At 40.3% G+C, this 24,524-nt stretch overlaps 1 protein-coding gene across 1 annotated transcript in view; it reads right to left on the reverse strand.

Annotated features, from left to right (window-relative positions):
* The window catches only part of EIF2AK3 (eukaryotic translation initiation factor 2 alpha kinase 3), a 42,569-nt gene that overhangs the window by 12,849 nt on the left and 5,196 nt on the right, over positions 1–24,524 (reverse strand). Inside the window, exons 2-10 of the mRNA XM_009098551.4 lie at positions 22,560–22,689; positions 7,464–7,658; positions 5,703–5,833; positions 3,523–3,757; positions 3,109–3,271; positions 2,089–2,226; positions 1,428–1,550; positions 672–892; positions 194–306 (exon numbers count right to left, since the gene is read on the reverse strand). Coding sequence (XP_009096799.2) covers positions 194–306; positions 672–892; positions 1,428–1,550; positions 2,089–2,226; positions 3,109–3,271; positions 3,523–3,757; positions 5,703–5,833; positions 7,464–7,658; positions 22,560–22,689 — 1,449 coding nt within the window. The remainder of the gene's footprint in view (positions 1–193; positions 307–671; positions 893–1,427; positions 1,551–2,088; positions 2,227–3,108; positions 3,272–3,522; positions 3,758–5,702; positions 5,834–7,463; positions 7,659–22,559; positions 22,690–24,524) is intronic.

The following is a 24,524-nucleotide window of genomic DNA, read 5'->3' on the forward strand; positions in this document are numbered from 1 at the left end:
AATCATAACTGCAATCTCCCAAGAGTAATGGGGTCACAGAGTCCTTTGTGCCAGTTGCTGATTCTCCCAGGAAGTCAGAGGACTGGGAGTTCCTAGGTAAGAACAGGTGAACACCTACTCTTTCTATCTCCAGACAGCATTAATAGCCACACTGATTAAACACCCTGTTTATGTTGTGTTGAACAGACCTCACCTTGACACATATCCAGAGTTCTTGGCATCACTCCAGCTGTTGTCTTTAATGTCTCCACAAGTGGGCTCATACTTACAATCAGTCTGACACTGTGTTTCAGACTCCTTCCGCAGCTAACAAGGATTTCCAAAACAAGAACAAAACAAACAAACAAACAAAATCAAGTCCTTGAGTGCCTGAGCCTGGTTTGTACCCTAGATATGGCATTAAACAAATATCTCCAGACACGTCAGAAGCAGTCTAATCTGCTTGCTGAAGCAGTTAAGCAAATTGTATGTGGCAGCTGGCAGCCTTCACACACAGATTAAACAATAAATTTAGGCTTTTGATTTTGTTATCTCATTAGTTATTAACTTATTAATATTACTCAGTACAGAGCCCAAATTGAAAGAAACAACTAAAATAATTCCTTCTGTATTTGGGATTCTGAAAAAATTACTCTGATTCTGAAAATTACTCTGATTCTGAGAACACTTACTCTGCTGTAAGGGTGGGGGTGGAAGAGTTTGCGCACAATGAAGGTGGTGGCCACGATACAGAACAAAATGGTGCCAACAATCTCCTTCCACCAATGGAGCAGAAGAACAGGATCCTTTTTGCGAATGTTCTTGTAATTTGTGTCGTCAAAAAATCGAACTGTGATCTGGTTGCTACGCTTGTTTCTCTCCCTCTTGTAGTAGGGTAAGTAATAACCATTATCTGTGTATGAAACACACAAAGAGAACATAGATTTACTTGGAGGTACTCACAAAACAACTTTGGCTTCTCATTAATAGGTCTCCTCAACAGATATGACATGGGGTGTTTTTATTTCCAGCACAAAAGCAAATTCAGTTAATTAAGGTTGTGGACAGCAACCAGGTCTCCCTAGCTTTGAACCAGAATATCTTCCATATGGAAAATTTGTGACAACCACCCTGAGTCTCCAACACTGTCAGTAAATGCTGGAAAAAGAATTTCCCAAGATTTTTCCACTCCAAACAACTCTCAGTGGCAACAGCAGCACACACAACAGCTCTTCAGAGGCAATTCCTGGTACTCTGTTGTGCTTTATGTGGCACTAATTGTACCTACATTGCAATCTGGAAATCCTACTTTGGGCAATAATTTCCTAATTCAATAAATATTTTTAAAAATACCCGTATTTAAGGTCTAGCAAATGGTCATTTATTGAAGTTCCCAGATAATAAAAGCTGGGTAGTTGAAACACTTTAAAGTCTGGAACTTCACCTACCATATGGGTACTGCAGAACTGACAGTGCTCCATTGCTGTATTCCTCATGAGAATACTTGTCATTGCTGAGACACTTATCAAACTCATCAGAGCCCACCAACACTGGAGTCCTGGAAGGAGACTCTAAGCACAGAAAAGACAAAATTCTCTGAATTCTATTTTAAGTACAGACTGCTTATTCTGCAGAGTATATAAAATGTCAATTGTTTGTAAAATTCTGTTCTCACATTAATTTAAAGAGAGCTCCAATTGCATAATCTTACGAAATGCCTCTTGAATAAGGTAATGAGAAGTAAATTTCATAGAAGGAAACATTAAGAAAGGCACTATAAGGTAACAGTTACTTAAACATTTCTCCCTTGACAAGTCAATTCACTCATATTCACATCACTGCAAAAAACTTCCTCCTCTTTTTGTTGAAAAATTTGATTAAGAAGACCCAACACTTAATTACTAACAAAGACTGTCAAATCCATAGCAAAAGAAAACAGATATTAAATATTTGATTAGAAAAAAATTAACACTTATTAAAGCACAGAGATATTTCTGAAGTAGTTTACAGTTGGAAACATCACACTAGTTTGAAACATACTGGAAACCAGAAAGATGCCCTGTCTTTTCTGAGCTAAGGTAATAAATTAAACTCTGGATTGTTACTTACGGATTAAAGGTTTCCATTTGATTTTGGGAAGAGGAATAATTGCATTATCATTCCTGGATTCCAGAGCCTTTGGGTTGTTTGGGAATTTCTCATAAATTCTGACTGATGATTGAAGATACAACTGGCCCCTGAACATACCTAAGTAATAAACAAGGAAGTGTATTACTCTTTAGATTTGGTTCTCTTCACCCCTGGAATAAAACTGTCTAGTCAAAACACATGGTTAACAACATTTCTGAAAATATTCCTTCTTATTCTGAGAACCTGAGATACTGACTCTGATTGCTAAGCTGGATGAATTCAAGTAATATCATCCCTCTGTTCTAGGAAAGCAAGAGTTCAGAACATCTCATTTTTACTGCTCCAAAGCTGGTGCTACAGGAAAATGCCAGCAATTTTTAAGAGCTATAAAGGAGTTTGGGATTTGCAGAAGTAAGACCTCCTTCAAAATTTCTACCGTTGTTAATGCTGCACAAAACAGCCATTACCAGGAAGGCTGCAACAATCTGTCTTCTTCCTAGTCTTATTCTTCATCTGTTATTCTAACCATTAACTGGAAAGCTACAAGGTGCAAAGACTTAGAGAAAAAGGCTTAAGGCAAACCAAGTCTTAGGAAACTGAAGCACATTTACCTCCCAGAGACAGACAGCTGAGGAGGAGGATCTCCAGCCACTCTATTTCAAATTGTCACAAACCACATCCAACGGATCCTGACAGCTGGATGAAAACTAAGCCATGTAAATTCTTACCTGAATTTTCCTCACAGTATGTTTCTGCAATCAGTGTACAAATTAATGGGCAATAAGGCTGCTTTTTTAGCTGCCAACCTGTCTTATAAAGTTTCAAGACTTTTAGTCACCTCCAATGTACTGAAACTACAAAGCAAAGAACATTTCAGAATCAAGATGGAAAAGATTTATGGGTTTGAAATTTACCAGTACAAAAAGATTTGCTTTACTACAACCTCAACAGAGAAATGAATAATGTTTACTACAGAAAATGCTGCAGTTGGTGTCTCACCCAAATAGACACTGGATTCTGTGGCCCCTCTGGCAGCTTCCACAAGATCTTCTTCATCCTCCGGTACCTCGTTATTTGCTGTGTAAGTTGTGTCATCAAACAGACTGATTGGAATTACTTTGCCATCCTTAAGCAGCCATGCAGAAGCAATTGGAGTGCAAAACTGAAGAGGAGAGAGGTAATTGGAAAATCAATGTTGTATTAATGAGCTATTAAATAAGAATAAAAAACAAAGTGCTTAAATTTCTTGTTTAAATTTTTGTAACAGATGCAGCAGCTCAAAGTCAGAACTTCAGTTAAAAAATTACAAGCAGATGTGTGCTCCTTTACAAAGACAGTGCCTGAAACCAAAGATGAAAGACATCTTCAAAACATCCACTCTTGTGATATTTAATATTCTGTCTTTCCCCCTACCTGGTATTCCCATTCCAGATGTCCTCCTCGTCTGTTAAAAGCCATCACCTTCCAGTCAGCCACAGAGACCTTTATCACTGTGTCTTTCATCATAGCTTCCTGCTCATCCACCTCTGAAATAATTTTTGTTTCTTCTTTGTTCGTAGTTGATTTAAAATCGCTCTCAATGTATCCTGCTCTAGTTTCAATATCTGGGACATAGCGCAGCTCAAAGTGACCAACACTGAAATTCCACCTCAAAGAAAAAGAGAAAACCTTTGTAGAAACAGCTTTTATATTCCAAGGAAGCCCCAGGTCCTCTGTGCAGAAGTTTTCTAAACTGTATTACCTGAATTTGGCCCATATTTTCACTGTAAACTCTCAGATTGTCAAATGAACAAAACTGTACCAGGAGGGAAGTGCTAATCCAGAACACAAATCAAACAAGCTGAGAAATGTTGTCCAACGTGATGGATGAACTGAGAAAAAAACTGGCAAAGTAGGGCCAGTGGCACTTAAGGTTTAGTGTATCAAGGGGAAAATTAAAATCAGCAAGTACTAGAGCTGGGTCTGCCTAGTAAGAAAACATTCTGTAGCTGATGAAAGCAGCAAGTACAAAGCTGTTAGGAAGCAGCATTCTAACAAGCCAGTTTTCTCTTCACTAATTAGGTGGATTTAACTGGAAATGTAAGATTTTTCAAACTGGGGAAGGGACTATGATTTTTTTGTTTAACCCCACATACACCCTAACACAGGTCCCTTGACAGGTACCTCATGAAACCAGGACTGCTCATGTCCCATAGGTTAACACCAAAAAAAAAAGACAAAATGTATAATGAAATGTGTAAGAAGCACAGTTTTCTTGCACAGCAAAAACCTCTTAAATTCTTATGAACCTACAAAGATAGAGACAGGAAAAGTGTGGCATGTTTGGACAGCATGAAGGTGTAAATATTTCTTGAACAGTATATTTCAGTGCCTAAAAGTTCTTATCAGTCTGGCAACCACCAGGAGCCCTAACTGGCTCTTTAAAGAATTTACACCCTTATGGTAAAAGTCATATTTTATACACTCAGTTGATTTATTAAAGACAAAACTTTTTTTCCTCTGCATTAAAACCCCAGATGTCTCCTACCCCTTCGGTGTCACCAGGAAATCACTCCTGTTTCTCACCACAAAGAAGAGCATTCTGGGACTCAAGACTAGATACTATGGTTTTGACATACCTCTCCTGCCTAATATCGGTCTCCAAGAAACACAGAAACCAAGATTTATCCTCTCAGACATCTGATCTGTTACTGAGTTCTCATTAGGTTCTCTCTGCTAGGCTACAAATTCACAACTTGTCACATCCTGCTGCAAACAGAAGAGGGAGCAGGGGAACAGGGAATGACTGATTCTCCACTATGTTGCTGGGCAGTTACTTGTATCTATGTACAGAACCCATCTTTTTAAGTCTGTTTTATGAAGTGGGTTTGGGTTTTTTTTCCAGAAAATATGTGTCTGTAATTTTACAGAAATCTTGATGTATTAAAACTTCCATATGACAGCGTTAGAAAAATCACAGATTGAATCAGTTTCTACAGCTCAGAAATGGTTTAAAATACCAACTTAAAATGAAAACTTGAGACATCATGTATAACCTCCCTCCTCAAAGACAGCTACCATTTGTACAAAAAGAACCTTAAAGCGAGTAGATTATAACAAGGCTTTCAAATTGTCTCCTCTTGTACAAAAGCAGCAGTTAGAACAAACATAGTGACATTTGCCCCGTGCAATACAGCAGTGACAAACTTTTCTGAGGTGTGTCGCCCTGTTCTTTATTCTAAAGTTCTTCTGAGCCTTCTGATGTTTACATGTTTGTAATGGAGCTTCTCACACACTTTTCATGTAAATAATGATTGTTTTGTATTCCTTTCTGGAGGAAGAGAGAATTGATGGACTGCTGGTTTGACCAGTGTGGTTGGAGAGGTGGCAATTTCATTCTCCAACCCATGGTCACCTTTGGAATTCTATAAATATCAGAGTTGAAAACCAAACGCGCTCTTTTTTGCCTTAAACATCTCAGAGCGTGAGTGTCGCTCATCTGGTGTTGTATTTGCAACCAAGGTGAGCAAGGACGAGGGAAGCAATGTGATCTGATTCCCATCTTATCTGCCTCACCACCTCCACAGGACTGTCCCTGAGCAGGTCACACTCACTTCTCGTTGCCACTGCGTGGCCCCACAGCCCGGACGGTTTTCTGGGTGCGGTGCAGCAGCAGCGTCTCCTCCTGCTCGCTCTCCTCGTCGTCCCAGCGGCGGCAGCCCACGGCTGAGCAGATGTACTTCACCTGAGGGACAAGGCAGGCTCACATGTGAGACTTCAAAACAAACATCATCAACAGCAGCATTCAAAGCTAGCAATCCTTACAGCCTGCTCCTGGCTGGCAGGCAATTTGGAACTCCGTGACTTTAGATGTTTGGCTGGAGGGATGTTGAAAAGCCTGGTTTAAGAGATAACGGCTTTTCAGAACAAAAACTTTCAAAGGATTCTAGAAAGTTTACAGTCTGTGGTATTTTGACTACCAGTTGACTGTATTTTGCATGTACTTCTAACAAAAAGAAATCTGAGCTCTCTCTTTCTCCACTGTTTCTATGGACATCAAAAGAACATTCCTGCAAGACCCACAGCATAATTCTGCTTTCATGTCATATTTATCTCAGCATAACTCTATCAGCTTCAAATGAAGTACTACTGATTTATATAAAATACCACAAAGCCTTCCCCCTTTGCCTTGTCAGTTATCAAAAGGCAAAGAAAACCTTAATTAATTCACACAGTCACAGTTTCCAACAGTCCCAACCTCAAACAGAACTTGCATTATATAGGCAATGCCAGAGAAATGAAACTGCCCAAACTCTTAGGAAGGAAGAGTCAGGCACTATTTCCTCTAAGAGGCAGCTTTGCTACTGTGAGCATAAACCAGGAATCAAAAGAGAAATGAAAATTTCCTCTTCTGGCACTGGAGGAGGAAGGAGCCTGTTGGTGCACAGAGCCCTCTGACCACTGAGGAAACCAAAAGGAATGAATGAACTCTGGTTTGGAGTCTGGGCTCTTTACCATCAGTGATGATTCCACACCACACCACAGAACTGTTCCACATTAAAATGTACAGTGAAAATGAAAAAAAACCAACAAAAAACCACCTTGCTTTTGTTGAAAACAAACACTGGGAACTTTACTTTTTTTTAACTGCATCTATTTTTAACTAGTTTTAAAATGCCATGTTTCTGAATTATCAAATGTCTGTTCTTCACTATATAAAGTATTTACAAGCACTTCAATGACATCTGACATTTAACTTTTAAATACGACTTTAAAATATAAGGAGAACTTCTTCTGATACTAAGCACACTAACAACGACTAAAATCCTTAACTTTTGCCTATGTTGATTTTTTTCTGTTCTAAGTAGATCTGAAAATCTGAAATTAGTTTTAAAAAAGGTGTCACCTAAAGTATTAATTGATACACAGTGAGCTGAACTGCAAAGTCTCCTTCAAACAGAGTCACATGATACAGCTGAACTCCTCCCGCAGAAAGGGGTCGTCCCTCTTATCCTCTCACTATGCTGTGGTGACAAAGCTCCTGTCCCTTCCCTTGTGCTAGCTCTGGCATTCCTTGATCCCCTGCTACAGCTAACCCAGCACAAAACTAACCTAGTAAAAGTGAACAGTGCTCTGCTGGGTTAGCAAATGGTGAGACAAGGGTTAAAGCCAGCACAGGGGCAGAGCAGGAGCTCCCATGCAGGAGGAGATTGCAGTGCCATGCCACCTACTGCAGCTCACTAGGCTCAGGTTCTGCCTTTCTGTGCCCTGCATTTAAACCCCTGAGGTGCACCACGGTTCACATCTCAGGAGTTACCTGTTTGCAAGGCAGAGCTCAAAACACACAGCCACAGAACACCTTTTCAGGCTCTTACCTTCCCTGAATAGGAGCTCAGCCCGTAGGTGGTCAAAGACTTTCCCCCAACCAAGACAACGTCCTCGCCGAATTTGTAGGATGACTCGAGCAGAGACTCAACCGTGAAAGGAACGGCCTCCATGCTCCCCCGATCCCGATCCCACTGGAAGAGGTCCCCATCCAAGGAAGGGATAATGATCTTGTTTCCAAACACCTAAAGTAATTGAATTCAAGGTTAGCTGTTGCTTTGTTTTTTTAAGTTTTTCTAAGTCTTCTGATGTTTACATTCTTATAACGAACTTTCTTATGCACTTTATGTAAATAACTTATTGGTTTGTATTTTATTTATAGAAGAAGAAAGATTTGATGAACTGTTGGTTTGTCCATCCAGTGTCATTGGAGAAGTAGCACTGTCATCCTCCAATCCACTGTCACTTTCAAAAATCTATGAATATTAGAGTCAGAAATTAAACACCCTCTTTTTCACCTTAAAAAGTTGTGTGTCAACGTTGTTTTATTTCGTGTCCTATAGCAACTGTTAGCTATGATTTAACCATAATTTTAATTATTTATAACCATAACTTAAAAGCACACAGACCACGAATGGCAACAGAAATGCTGTATAAGCAAGGCTAGTGTGTTATGCTCCAGTGTCCCAATGGTTTTGTATGTCCTACTGGGTTTCATATCTCAGCATCCTATTTTTCAAAGTTATACTGAAGACAGAAAACTTTCAGGCATTCAAATCAAACCCATGTTTCTCTATTCTTAGTTTAAAAACAGTTCAGTGTGTGACACTTCTTCAAAACATTTGAAAGCTCGATAAGTTGACAGGTTTCATCCAAAACTGCAGAAAATATGATGTGGGTTGAAGCATTCTCCAAGAGACAGGCACTGGTTAAAGTGCAAAGTTTTGCAGATTATTTGGGATAGTTTCAAAATAGAGTAATTTTGAAAGCACAACTGAGGCTGTTTTCATGATTAACGTCTATTTCAGAATATCCAACCCTCTGTAAAGCAGAGAGAGCAATTATCACTGAGATCAGAGCTCACATTTTACCTTTGCCTCTCCAGACAATTAAATCTGACTTCTCCTCGAAATTTCCTATCTTTAAGCACACTGTTCCTTTAAAAATAGCCTGGCTTTTCCCTAAACACACAAGTAAGGAAAAAAAATCTTCACTGGGATACAATATTTCACCCATTACACAGAGATTTTGTAGGAGATCCTAGCTCAGAAGTATGAGTCATTATCAGTGAGTACTGAGGGACTTATTAAGAAACTCATTATCAGCATGATGGACCATAACTAATGCTGAGGAGCCACAGTGGCTGTGCCCATCAAGAACACTGAGAAACTGTAATCCACATAATCTTAGCTTCTGAGGATATGGATTAACATGGGAGATTTTACTGCTTTTTCAGAACCTCTGTCCATTTGGGCAATATCCTACAACATAATTACATTAAATTCGGATACTTGACACATTAGGGATTAAAGACTGCTTCTGGTACATGTGTATTAGTCTCCTGGAAAAAAAAGTTCCTGCTCAGACTCCAAGACACAGATGCGTATTACAAAGTGGTGCAAAAGATGCAGGAAGGTTTCTTCTTGTTATTATTTCTGGAGCTACTGTGAGGATCTGAAACCACATCTTCTGCATGATTCAAATTCCATGTAACATGGAATTTTTATTCCTCTAACTGGGTCAGAGTCAAGCAAACAGCATTAAGCAAAGTTGGGATTCACCTGAATGGGGAGGGAAAGACAGATGTTGTAGATGTGTGCATGTCATGACTAGTATCTCCTCACACACTGTTCAACACACCTCATTTACAGAGAAGATTCAGGTGAGTTACCCCACACTGCTGGTATTTAAGGTCCCTAAAGGATCCAACACCAATGCTTTCCAGCTTTGAAAAGCCTCATGATGAGAGACAATTGAAATAAAAACTCCTCTCAGGAGCACAATGTGTAATTGGAGAGATGATAAAAATAAGCTCCTGAGATTAGCTGTGAAGCTCTCACAAAGCAAAACTAGGTGTGTTCTTTCCCTCTCAGATATTTACCTTATGGCAATAAAGGCCAAACATCCTGGAAAAGACACTGCATGTGACACACAAATGTTGCATTATGTCCTACTATTGGGGAAGAAAAATAAACACACACAGCCCTATACACACGCACACAGAAATAAACCAACAAAAAGGAAATATTATGGTGGGGAGTGGGGCATGTCATTTGTAGAGATCACCTGACTGGTGGACAAATAAAGCAAATAAGGTTTGTATAAACATTCATATTCAAGAGCAATCTTGTGGTCTTGAGAAACAAGAGATTGAGAAGATATGGAAAACACATTTTTAAACCCAAAATGCCAGTGCCAAAATTGCAGCTGTAACCATGCTGGAAGTACCTTGTTAAAACATTCAACACAGAGGAGTAATGCCACAAAATGTTTCTGTAATATATTCTTTCAGAAGCCCATAATAATTCTGATGACAACTTTTAGCCTGTGCAGCTGTTACTTTGCATTAACAAATCTTCTGAATGGATCTGCACATGATCCATACACATGCAAGTAGTCTGAAAGCCCAACCAGTATGAGATACGCTGCTCCAGGGGCTGGAGACCATTTGTGAAGAATGGAGACAGTGCTGTAAACTGCCCAGGAATTGCTGCTGAGCAAGGAAGACTCTCTGTGGGCAAGCTCTGGGGACAGTGTGACTGACACATGTCACCTTAAGTGCCTGCCCTGTCCCAAAGCTCTCACTCCAGGGCTCGAGTAGGAAATTTTCCCCAGCAAACAACATACACACATTGGCTATTTCTAGGAACCACACCCGAATTTCCAAGATGCATGAAGCTGACTCAGCAGCACACACCTGTATACTCCCAAAATATGGATCAAATCAGGTTATGGCTTTGAAATTCCCTGACAGTGGCTCTCTGCCTGCTGCAGTGTTGAAACCTCGGTCCCCATAAACTGCAGAGGACAGCTGACACTGCTGGGCAGCTCTGCTGATCACCTGTCCATGCTCCCAACCTTGAGGGTGCCCACAGGAGCAGCATGTCCTGGGTGACATTGGGAGGGAAAAGCTGAGAAAAATCACAGCTGCTGTCCATGAACATATCAGCAAAAGGAGCAGGGGCAGCAGGAAGAGCTGTTGCAGTGAAGGACAGTGCTACAGCAGGAGTGGATAAGGTTAATGTGACCCTAAGTGCAAGTGAGACATTTGGGTTACTTACCATCACAAATGAGCTATTTCACTACAGAACCAGAACGGGAGAAAAAAAATAAATCACCTTCTTTTAAGATGACTTTATTTATAAATGGATTATGTGACACAGTGCTGACAAGAAGTAGCACCTGATTACCATAAAGGTCTTCTTTTCACAAAATAGCTTTATTTGAAGAATGGGACAGGCATGCAAATGTGCCACTTGCAGGTGCCCACATACATGTGTAACAAAAGGCATTTGTGGCCACTTGTGGTGACATCCGTTTTCAAAAGAGCAGTTCAGCCAGAGGCTTTGGAAGGACATTAATAACAACAACTGTCTGAATTATGCAGCTCATTCTCTAGTACATGAGAAGCAGAAAAGGGACTTTCCTTGAAAGTACTAGCAACTAGCATCGGCATGCAGCTCAGGTAAAGGAATGACATCACCCTGTATCTCAAAAGCATTACCTCATCTCCTAATCCAAGGAGTGAGTCACCCAGGCAGTCAGCTGCAAATCTCTTGGCACAGAAAATGTAGGTTACCACGATGCACTTACACATTCCTCTGATCTGTCAATGTAAATAGCTATTTGTTCAGCTTCACTGGTCAGCAATATGGCACATAATTGTTAAGTGGCTCGTCTTTCAGAAGTAACACTTAAAAAAAGCCCCCACATTAACTACGGAGCCCTAAACGAGCCGCTGCTCTTTTGCTCATTAAGAGTTTGCAGCCCAAGTTCTCCATTGGCTCTGCGCGGGGCTCTGCAGCCCTATCAGCGGCGCGGGCTGCGCAATCTCCAGGCCGACGGGTGAGGTAATGCAGTTTCTAAAAAGCTTCCACAAAAAAGCAAAAAGCCATAACGATCCGGAGTGGCACACGCTTCCAGGGAATTTGCTGTCTAGACTCTTTACTGGAAAGGAGGGCACCGTACGCCAGGTGCCACGGCAGGTTGGTCGGTGCAGGAAGCCGCTGATTTACAGCGGCGCAGAGAAGAGAAAAAGAAAGAAAAGGGAAAATTGTGTAAACAGAGATCAAAACAAGCTGAAGTACTAAAGCTTCCAGGAGCTGTTTAACAGCAAGCGTGACATTCTACCCCCTTCCTAACGCTCTTTATCGTCTGAAACAAAAATCAAGCCTGCTCACGTGCAGACACATCTGAGCCAAGTCTGGTGCCAAAACAGTCAATATTATTGTTTACAGATGGGCTGGACTATCTACTAACTCCAAGGAAATAACCACGCACAAGTGAAATATTTTCCTTAAAATAGGATTTGATGTCTTTATGTTTTTCTAACACTTCTGCTTGTAGTTTTCAAATCTTGCTGTTACTATAAGCTGCAAGAGCTCCATTCCAATCACTAATTAACTAAGATCAACCTACATGATCTTAAGTGATAAAGCTACCAGGTTTTCTCCTCTCTATGATTATCCCTACAATAGGATCACTGTAACAAACAGGATCAAAGCCAGCATCAAGCATGGTCTTAAGAAAACTACTTCTCACTGAGAACTATGTCTTTTAAGCCTCTTTAAAATTAATCTAGGCAACATATTACAAGTCACATATGGCAGCTTTATTCAGAAGAGTCTGCACAAAGAAATCTGGGAAAGTGAAAGCAAGCTGGTATGCTCCACATTAAAAAAAAACAAACAAAAACACAAACCCATAGACAGTAACAGAGGTATTACTGTAATTGTTTACAGATTTTTCAGGTGATATAGATATATACAGATATACATACACACACAACATTTTTGAGATGTCTGGAACTGATTTATTGTGTGCTCTTTATTTGCTATGCATGTAGGAAGGTTATCAGCACAGAGCCATGGGCTTACAACTTCCTTCCAACAGAAGAGGTTATTTCTCATCTTCACCTTAGATTTCAGGACGCTGATTCATCTGTTTTGCCTCCAGCTACCTGCAGAAATCCTGAAGCACAGGGCACGGTAAGGATGACAGTGTTCTCTTACTAACAGAGAAAGCCTAATCAAACAGCAGCACACAGGGATGAAGGGGCCAACCAGAGTCTTCCAACTTCTCAAAGGCCCACAACATCCCCACTTCCTTAAGAGAACAAAGACCCAGACACAAGCACAATCTTTTGAAAAAGCTGAGCTATTCCACTGCCTAAAGCACTGGTAAAAGAGCAAAGTATTCTTCAAAATATGGACTGTGCAACCAGGCAGGAAAAATAAAACTGACTGTGAAAGGAAGTCCATGATTTAGATCAGTAAAACAACCTAAGACATGTTCAAGGGCAATGAGGAAGGTGAGGCAGGAAATACCAACTGGTTGTTGTTTGTCTAAGAGAATTTTTTTTTCTTGTGAATACCATTGCTTCTGATTCTCAGCCCTTGTTTATGAAGGGCATACCTGTCCTGACCACCTCCTGTGCTTGTTAAGCACTGAACATGCCCAAACCATCTCTGAGCTCAGGACTGTGAGAAAGGCTGCACCTGGACATCAGATAATCAGTATTTTATTGAACTGTTTACAGAGGTGGGGTTAGGTGGCCTTCCTCCCCTGCAGAGCTGGGAGCCAGCCAGTGGCAGGGCGGCACATCAGAGAAGCCAGGGAAACAGGTTTCATCTCAGCTGGGCTGTGACAGCCTGAAAGAGCACACCAGGTCTGCACAGCAACAGTGAGCAGAGATGTTTCTCACAGCTCAGGCTGATTTTAACCATCAGGCTGTACAGCTCACCCAGCAACAGTTCACAGCATCTATCAAGCAACCAGAGCAGGTCTCTGACTCCTGCCTGCATTAAGTGTACCTTATGACATAAGTTTATATCTATTACTGTCTTTCTTCTCCTTCCATCATTCCCCACACTCCACAGACTGGTAGTTTCTATTTCATTTTTCATGAATACATGGAAAAGAGTACTAAATTCAACTTTTGTGGGCCTGTATTTTCTGGATGGTGAGTGTGTGAAGTGATGCTGTAACCCTGTGCCTGGATGAGTACTAGAAAACTCATTTCAAAACTCCTTTCTTCTCTCTCTTCAAAGCAACACCTGCAACATCCTCCCTATAACTTTAACAAAAGACTAGAGCTGGTATCTCTGTCATGATTCTACACTTCAGATCTTAAAATCTGATCAGGTGTAAGCACCAGGGTCCCAACAAAACTGTCTTTTACACAGAGTAAAAAGCAACAGATGACAGCAGCACAGCAGCTTGAGACTTATACTCTCCTTTCCAATGTCTGGGGCATGCTACCTTGTTCAGCTTGAGTTTGCCCTTAAAAGAATTATTCCTGCTCTGCCCTCCCCTGAAGGGCCACACAGGAAATCTGAGGAACTGCAGTGTGCTAACTAGACCACCCCAGCTTCAAAAGAGATCAGGAACCCAATACTGTTTGCTGTGCAATCACACAGACCCTTCCTCTGAAGACAAGCAAACTGAAATACCACAGTTACTTTAATCACAGTCAAACAAGACTTGGGGTTTTGAGATACAGAGATGCCAGCCTGCTCTGCTGCCATGGTAACAGACTTTTAAAAACTGTTCTCCTTAATAATAATAAAAAAACCCAACTGCACAGTGCTTTAAGAAAGACTTTATATTTTGACATTATTCCATCCCCCTCTTTTACATGGCAAGTTTTATTAATAAGACTGCAAGTCTTCTGAAAGTTAAGAGCAGTGCTTTCTGAGACACTGAGAAACTGGTGCTGCTGCTACCGAGACCATCACTGAGCTCCTTGAAATTAACAGCACCTCAGGGAGTGGATTAGTGCAAAAAAACATTATCCAAAGCCTTGCCTTTTCAGAAACAGGCCCTACACTGTCCATCAGCCACCATGGCAAAACTGGTACTTATATTTGGCTTGCAAGGCAAGGCTTTGGTAGTGGGGGCTACAGGGGTAGGAAGAACCCCACAGAGGAGCAGGGGAGAAGTGTGAGGGGTCCTCCCCTGAGGAGGAGGAAGTGGCAGAGATGAGGTGTGATGAACTTGGAGCAGGCTCCACACCCCATCCCCCTGCACCACTCTGGGGTGGAGGGAGAGAAAATCAGGGTGAAGTTAAGCCTGGGAAGAAGGGAGAGGTGGGGGAAGGTGTTCTTCCAATTTGGTTTTATTTCTCCTTATCCTACTCTGGTTTTATTGGTAATAAAACTGGTTTCCCTGCGTCAAGTTTGCTTTGTCCATGATGGTGCCTGGTGAATGATCTCTCCCTGCCCTTATCTTGAGCCATGAGCCTTTTCAACAGATTTTTCTTTCCCCTGTCCAGCTGAGGAGGGATGTGACAGAGTGGCTTTGGTGGGCACCTGGCATCCATGCAGGGGCAATAGCAGAAGCTTCTTGTGGAAGTTAAGGAGACCAGGATTCAAACTGATCTCTGCTGGACCCTGTGTGTTTCTTCCCCTGGCCCTACTTGGATAGGATGGTTTTGCAGATAAGGACACAGAGACCATGTGAGAAACTAAGTCAGAGAGGAACTCCTACAGGAAAACAGCCTGACACAGGAGGAGAAGAGAACATGGCAAATCCCAGTCTCCTCTTTCAAGGATGCAAAGAAAGAGTGCACGAAACATGCAGCGAGTCTGACAAAGATTAATAGTTACCTCCTTATGGAGCACAAAGTCCAGAAGAAATTAGGAAATGAGATGTCAGTGGCTGTGCTGCTAAGAGGAATGATTTGCTAAACTGTCTAAATCACTTAACCCTCGAAATGGGCCCTTCTTTATATAGATAAAGATAAAGCCTAAAAATTAAAATAGGCTCTAGGGCAGAATAAATTACTTTTTTGTGTATTGGGCAGCTGAATTCCAACTAAGTTATCCATCACCTGAAACTGATATTTGTCTAGATACTAGAGTTGATCCATTTTAGTATCTGTAAACACCAGAACTGGTAACAGACAGTAAAAAACATGCAGTGGGCCATATACAATTAAATTACAAGTTCTCTTCCTGCCCTTATCTAGACCCAGGAGGGGAAGGGTCCAGAGCACAAGATTTGCAAGAAATGATTGAGGGAGCTGTGGTTGGAAGAAAAAGGGAGGTTCAGGGAAGACCTTATTGCTCCCTACAACTCCCTGAATGGAAGTTTTAGCCAGGTGAGAGGAGGCAATCTTTTTTTCCAAGAAAGGAGTAATAGGACAAGAAGGAATGGGCTCAAGTTCCATCAGGGAAGGTTTAGATTGGCTGTAAGGAAAACTTTCTTCACTGAAGGGATCATCAAGCATTGGAATAGACTGCCCAGGGCAATGGTGGAGTCACCATCCCTGGGGAGATGTAAAAGCCTTGTGGATGTGCCACTCAAGGATGTGGTTTAGTGGTGACCTCAGCATTGCAGGGTTAACACTTGGACTCTGTAATTCTGTAATCTTAGAGGTGCATCCCAACCTAAACCATTCTGTTTTTCTGCTATGAAGAGAATAAAAAACCAGAGACAATGGGGATGGTAAAAAGACTTTCCAATACTTGGAGCATTAAGACTTTGGTTGTGAGCATGAGATGAAAGCTGGTCATATACAGTGCAACTCTGAGAAACTTTCCTGGCTTTGCTCAAGGCAGAGCATCACCTGAGGACTGCTCTCAGAGCTTTGGTATCACACAGGCCCCAACATCCTGCTCTGTAGATGCTCTTGTGTCCCCTTACAGAAGCTGTCATCCTCCAAAGTGTCCTTAGAGCAGTGGAAGGACACATGTCAGCACTTCCTCAGGGCTTTGTCCTGCTAACTCCAAGTTTCAGTAAGGCAGCCACCAAGCTGCAGCTACAGCTTTTGGGTTTTTTAATTGAGCAGGACACCAAACAAAGAGGACTGAAGATGTGCAGTTTGGATAAATAGATAACATCACTTCCCTAAGCAACAGCCCTATTTGTGATAATTGTGTGATGGTGCTGCACCACACTGACCACCAGCTCACCTCAGGCAGCTGTCAGCAATTACCCTTACCCTTAAGTTTACCATTTCCTACTAAAATATGTTGGTTGTGTTTCCTATAAAAGCACAGCTTTCAGCTATCAGGGTGCTTTAAAACAATTAAGTCTTTTGCAGTGATTTTCTATCCACTAAACAACATTAGACGTTTATTTTCAGGAGAATTATAAATTATGTTTTAGTTTCATCAAGAAAGTAACAAAAATCTCTAGTCAGAAATGCACAGGTCTCTCTAGTGAAGTTTCCCAAACCTGCCACTGCCACCTCTTCATGCACACATGTGTGTGTTTCCAGCAACAGAACTGAAGAGAACCACTCATGCCATCAGGAATGCTAAAACATCCATGCAGAAGAGTGGTCACATCCATTCTCTTCCTGGAAAACACAGGCTCCATTCCTCTTGATGGCCCTAATATGCCTTTGAGCCTAATGCCTCAATTGGAATTAAAATTTATCTTCCTTTAAAGTACAATTCTAGACACTCACTTCTTATTCATTATGAGCTTTTCCAGGACCATTTAAGACACTAATCTGTCTCTCTCTACCCGCAGGCAATGTGGAATCACATTTCCTTCCCCTGCAGTGGAATGGAGATGGCAGCTGATTCCCTGTCACGGGATATCTTCGTACACAGTTTTCTCAGGTTTAAACTGGTCCCCTCCAACCTTCAACAACACAACGACTGTTATCAATCCCCACATCTTGTATTTCATTTAGCACTGTTTAATTTCATGTCTGTTATAGAAAATCTCTAAGACTGAGAGCCAGCTGATGTGCCAGTCTTCCTCTGCAGGAATGACACCTCCGACTATGTAAGCATCTGGTGGTTCTACAGGTCTCAGTAGTAGATAAAAATAAAGGTCACTACAGGACACTAGAATACTCTTCCAGACAACTAAAATTATACCAGTTTACCTACAAGGAAACATATTTTCCCCGGTTTAGTCACCTCAATAACCAGACCACTGATTTACACTCTGCCTGCTTGAGAAGAGTGGCAATTCAGTGCTTTAATCTGCTCAGAAGGAATTACAGTTGGAAAGAAATTTTACAGAACGAATATATATTTTAAAAATTTTATTCTTTCTGGAGTAAAACTATCCTTTAAAAACCTTTTGTACCCACTCAAACACCTCAGAGAACCAACTTGCTCTTCTATGTATATGAAAGTCTTGACTCTCCTGCGAGCTGCCTGGATGGTGCACGGAGACTGTTCCAAGTGCTACAGGAAAGATTGTTTCTGTTGCTGGCGTGTCCCATTCCAGATGTTTTAAGATGCACCCAAGATTAAGAGTTAAAATTTACTAACAGTGAACTGGACAGAGGCATTCATGTTTAAGCAGAATTCAGAAAAAAGACCATTTTCTCAGAATGTCTGTCTGGTTTGAAAAGCATCTCCTTTTTGTTTGGCCAGTGAATGTTAGCAGAGTCAGAACAATTTTATGCAGGATTAATATAAATTCCTAATATTCATCACTGCATTTAACAGCTGCTATAATAACCTCTTCAGTGAAAACACTCAAGTGTCTGACAGTCTTAAGTGTTCCCCACCCATATCCAAGACAAACACTATCAGCTTTTCCTTGGATGGTATTTACAGACAGTGACTCAACCAAAAACTAATAGAAAGCCATGAGCCAAACAAACACATAAGTTTTATTCAAACTAATAAAATACTGCCATAAGTAGGTGGTGAAAATTTCCTAATTCTTTCAAAGACACTATGAAATTATTTACTCTCCCTGAACCTCTGGGAGGGCACATAACAGAATTCACAATTCAAGCCCCTCAAAGGGCATTTTGACCTCTTGCCTTGCCCTGATCCATTTCAATGTGGATTTTGCATTTTCTTCTATTCCAGAGTGCAAGAGGTCAAAGGATGGGAATTGCTGAGTTTCCTCCTGTGCTCCCAAAGCAACCCAAGACAGATCTGGGCTCTTCTCTGCCTTGTCTGTGCACAGAGGTTGCCTTATCCAAAGTGCAGCAATGTGCAGACAAGTCAGTACCTGAAAGTGAGTCCCAGGTGTCTGGACACCTCACAGCAGAATTCTGTACTTCTTTTGGGAAAGCAAAGCACTGAAAATTTGGAAGGGTTAATGATGCAGATAAAGGGAAGGGAAAAGAAAGAAGATACACACATACTGTGCATAAAATGCAGTCACAACTGAAGTTTTTTGAGATTTCAAAATCCTTTTCCAACTCACTGCTCTAAGCAATAAAGGAACAATCCGCACAAAGTCTCTATGGGTTTACTTCATCAACAATGCAGTGAGTTTTCAGATGACTTCAGTATAAAACTTCTTCACCTCTCCATATTTCTCTGGAGAAAAAACCCTAATACTAGGCTACTCCACAAAAAATATGCCACTTGTATGTCAAAGAAAGATGACACAAATGTCTAAGTTTGTAGAAAAGTTGATTTTATGTGGCTATCACAGTAAAAAGATATATTTATGTTTATATATCTCTATATACATGCACACACATAATGAAATACAAAGGTCATGAGAGTCTTTATTGGAATAAGGATGTTGACAGACTTGGTGACATGGCATAATCAAATTATTCCATTTTTCCAGGATACAGTGGTATGTTTACTCTGCTATAAATGTCAGCCTTGTGAGCTGAAACTGATTTTGTCCCATGATCTTCAATGTCTCAAATAAGGAAATAAGATGCTTACTTAGGGATTAGTCTGTAACAGCCAAGCCTACCAGGTACTTTTATTGAGTCCATCGCAGTGTAGCCTCTGCCCAGAGCACTGAAACAACTCTGATTGGTGCCATTAAGTAATTTAGTCTAAAGCTTGCAGGTAAAAGAATTAATCATCCTCATCAACAAACCATGTGCTGTGAACCTTTCCCACTGCTTCTGAAGCAGTTCTCCCTTTCACTATAATTAACCTTCATTATTTCAACACACTGCTTCTCCCAAAAGTATTCTTGTCTAAGTATGGACAGAGTATTAATTACAAACCCAAATCCTAAAGAGCAAAGTGTTTTTATTAAAATTAAGCTCCCTTTTAGAAAAGTTGTGATTCAATGACTTTACTGTGAATTTCATCAGGCAATCTTTATGTGCAGGTAACAGAAAACTTAGACTTGTAACCAGGCTTTTATATAGAGAAAGGTTTTCCATTTTAAAACAATGAATTTTTAAATTCTCACACACAAGCCTGAACTGCAGAGTCAACTTTTCAGCACTGGCACCCTGACCATGATTTGTTTATGTTGGAGCTTAGAGCCAAGGAAAGAATTTTAGCATTTTAGTTACCCAGACACACAATTAATACTTAGCAGCCTTTCCTTTCTAATTGATCTGGTTCACATGACAAATGATGAACATCTCACTTGTCAGTGTCTTAAGCAGTAGTTTCAAGATCTGAAGTGTTTGACAGAGCTGCTGGAACATTTGAAATTTCACTGCCTCACTTTCCTAATTAACACACAAGCTCCAGACAGCCAGGTTGACATTTTACAGTTAGGTAAAGGAAGTTAACTACAGTTCTGTTAAACACTGAAAGTTTGAAGATCTAAGGTCTATTCTTAAAAGGCACTTGGGAATAAAATTCATGCTTTTGCACCAGGACTTGGAACTACAGTTCAATATAGTCACACTTGAGATAGTTAAAAAACCCTCATCAAAACAGTTAAGAGCCAGCAGCACACACTTTCCTTGCTCTGAAAGATCACAAATCTTTGTCTCTGCAAGTGCAACACAGAGTTTCTCATCTGCCATTTCTTGCAAGAAGATGTAATTCAACAGCTTACATAATGTTAATGCTTTATGATGAATACTGTGGTTGCTAGCACAGAAACCTTTGCTACTTCAAAAATGCTGGAAGAGGAAGGAAAAGCCTCAAGATCCAGTTTGAGAGACTAAAACTCAGCAGGTCACATGTCCACATCAGTATTTTGACCCAAACCAGAATTTTCCCAGCAATTTTAATGAGGTGCATTACTCACTTAAAAGTCAGTATCTAGATTCACTGCATGAAGTCTTTCAGCTGATTACTGACAGCAGATTAAACATTTAAATATTTAAATGCAGCTTATTCAGAGTATCCATCACTTTTCATCATGTTTCTTGTTAAATTCTGTCTTAACAGCATTTGTTTACATGACAGTAAGAAGTCTAAAAAGGCCCATATTCATAACACTTAACAGCTTCTAGAAGGCCAAAATGACCTTTTCCTTCCAAAATTAGTTATCTCATAGGCTCTGCATCTTAACTGCCAAAATCCCTCAGTGTCTTTGGCCACAGCTGTAGAAATGAAACTATCTGAAAGCCCATCTGAAAGTCCAACTTCCTCTATCCATAACAAAAGCTCTTTAAAAAATGTATTTTTATGACTGCCACAACCTACTGACTTGTAATTACAGAAGGCAATTAAACACCACATGGACAAACTACAATTTTTGTTGTCTAAACCCCAACCTTTCATTTCTGCAGTCATATCACACCATATTGGAAAAATATCAAAACCCTGGACAGACACTTGAGTGACAAAATCTATACTTGCAAAAACACTTCTATCCTTAGAAATGCTTGCACTCCCAAAATCTTTAAAAACCTGGGCTCGTGACTTAACTTGCAGTGAAAAAACCAAAGTTATATTTGCACAGATTTCAAATGTGTGCTTTTCATAACCACTGGTTCTATTTTCATGTGGTCATCAGAAACTATTTGCAGCAACAGGTAACAGACCTGTATTTTATGTATCTACTGCTTAGAATATTTGTGAAGGATCACACAATCACTGACACCTTCCACCTCACAGAGCTCTTTACAATTCTCCTGTATTATTTTCAATTCTCTTAAACTATTCAATGCTCTTAAACATGTTTTGGGGGGAAAGTTCTTATTTCCTACAGTGTTTTTTCTAAACCACAAAAATACACCTGAACAAATCTCACAAAGCTGCATCCATAAATAAAATTCTCAGAAACGAGGGAATGAGAGTAAACATTCACATTACTTCTGCAACCTGAGATACTCATTAGCAGCTCTCCCAATACCACAGCAACAGACCACATCTTTCCTTTGCCTTCTGTACACCAAAACAGAGGGCATGGCCACAGAGAGCAACAAAGAACCACAAGCAGGAAAGTCATGCAGTCTGAATAATCCTGAACTCAACTTTCATTCTCTGATGCTCATTGTGCAAAGGACGATACAGGACTGGTCATCAAATCCAACCATCCCTGACAGGGAAGGACTGTGTCCTTCTGTGGTGTGTTGTCATCCCAAATTACCTCTTTGTTGGGGTTTTTATTCCTCCTAATTCTAGGGCAGAATGATCAGAGATCTCCCCAGTGCAGGAAAAGGAAAAAAAAAAAAAAAAAAAAAAAATGAAAAAAAAGTCATTCTAATTTTTAGCTTAGTTCATTGAAACTGATGGGGGCCAATAGCACCAAACAAGAAAGTGAACTCTAGATTTTCTTCTTACAGTTCATCTGCAAGAAGTGATGCAACCCTCTACCACTCAGTACTTCAGGGTGACCTTCAGCACTCTGTTTAATTGCTAACACATTCTATTTCACAAGCAGCCTGCTTATCTAGCATAAAACACCCAAAACAATCCTTTGTTCATTTATTAAGTCACAAGGACTTTTGCTTTTCTTGAGGGAAAAAAAAGCCAGTACTTGCCAAGACATAGCCTAGTAATACAATGCAGATGATCTTTTCATTTGCTTGAAATTTCAAGTAACTTGTTTTCATTCAGCAATTACACACAATTCCCCAACTCAGTTACATCATCTAGTTTGTTAGTTATCAAATACATCAATCCCAAGGCTGAAATGCTGACACACTCCAGTTTGAAATGGCAACATGATGTAAGCACTCAAAAAAAAAAAGTTTGAGAATAGTACTGACAAAGTTTTATAAGTGTTTGCTCCATTATTTAACATCTACCAAGCAGGGAGGAAGCTGCATTCCTTTCATTACAGACAACTCCATTTTTAAATGTTTAGTCAGGAAAGAATTGAAGCCTTACCTCTGGTTTACTGAGGCTGGATGACAAAAGAGAACCCGATCCCACATCTAGATCCCACTGTTTTCTCCCACTGTTTTCTGGATCCAGTGCAGCAATCCGTCCATCCAAAGTGCTGATAATTACTAGAGATCTGCAAGATGGAAACATTCACAGTCAGAACTGCAGCAGGATGGACTTCCCCTATTAGCTGCCTTTTATGCTCAGAAAAATCCAACTCCAACCCTTAAGTTAAGTCTCTATATTCTGCAGAAAGGCAATTCAACTGGGTAGCTCTACCCAGACCAACAATGAAGTCTCTGGCTGGATGTCAGAAACTAATTTCCATGTTGTAAGACACTTTCAGAGTTCAGATTCAGGGGAAGGCAGTTGACTTTTTGCTTTTGCATGCAGATGTTACCACTACAATACTGAATGAGATCATCTTTTTGGATATATTTATACAAACAGTATGGATCCCACTTCTTCCAGTCCCTTCCAAACTTAGCTTTAATACATCCTTTCAAAGCAACCTAAACCCAAAACTATTAATCAAAAAAAAAAAACAACCAGTATGTAAGAAATATTAAGTTGCAGTGAAGTTTTCAATGATTTTGGATTAAACATCAAATTTCTGGGATATTTTGTAAGTCTCTGAGTAAAACAAGTCCCTCCAAAGGCACACACAGGGCACTTCAAACAACCTCCAACACCTACAGACCATGAAGAAATGAAACTGGGTTTTGCAGCTTGGGCTTTAAGTAGCCTGATGTCTGGGGATAAAGGGCCATGGCAGGCTGGCTGCTGATTTTACAGTGCCTGGAGCTCCTCAGTTTCAGTAAATCTTGTTTCTTACAGAGCTGTACAATTAGAATAAGCATTTCTGGTTGGGCTCAAGCTCCAGCATTAAAATAAACAAACAAACAAAATAAACAACACATCAGAGACAAAGCACTGACAAGGCATTTCAGAAGGGCTTTTTTTTTTTTTTCCTTGAAGATTGTTTCTCTCTGACCTGAAAAAGCTGAGATTGTGTTGTCAGTTTGGCTTGCAGCAGCTCACCGATCTTCAAAGGCAGAGGGAGTAGAATTTGATCACTTTACAGGCTGCTTGCACTGAGGGGGGCTGGATCTAGTGACCCAGAAGGACCTTTATAGTCACTGATTTCAATGAGAATAAGAAACTGTGCAAATAAAGGGATGGGAAGATTAACCAGTTTCAGGTGAGGGTGAAAGGCCAGGGGGCTGGTAGTGCACACACAGACATGTGTATTAATCTTTACTTTAAACAATAGGGGACAATAAATTATTGTGTCGAGCTCTGGCCAAATATATTCACTTGTCCAAAGTTAATGGTGTAGTAACATGGAATTTAGGGAAGAAATGATGGGGGTTATTAGTTGGCTTTAAGAAGGAAAAAGCTGAAATCGTGATCTAAAAATGTGTTCAGGGAGAGTGGCTCATGACATCACCTCCAACAAAGGTCATGTAAAACATGGCCATTTTACATGTTAAAGCAAACCACACAATTTATAGGATTTTATAATGCTTACACCACTACACTACTAATTAAGAGAAAAATAAAGGTATCTTTAACCTTTTCCAAAAATGCCATAGCAGCTCCTAATTCTGAAGGTGACCAAGAATCACGTTCCTCCAAAAGGTATGTTTAAGACACTGTAAGAAAAATACCAATTGTGCAAATATTTGCACAGTAGAAGACATAAGTTTTTATAAGCTGATTACAAACGCTTTTTCCAACTGCATAGAAACGTAGACTGGGTTAATAATAAACCAGATTGCAAGAGATTGACTATTTTCAAGTACTGTAAACAAGTGCTCACACACTAAAGGCCTTGGACACATATTTAACACAATCTGTTTGTTTTATGGTAAAGCAATTTATCTGAAACCCTCTAGCATTGCATAAGAAAATATTATTCCAAGTGGGTCTACTTAAATTTTATGTTGATCCTCCTGACAACTAGGT

Source organism: Serinus canaria, chromosome 4 (assembly GCF_022539315.1).
Source record: "Serinus canaria isolate serCan28SL12 chromosome 4, serCan2020, whole genome shotgun sequence".
NCBI classification, from domain to species: Eukaryota; Metazoa; Chordata; class Aves; order Passeriformes; family Fringillidae; genus Serinus; species Serinus canaria.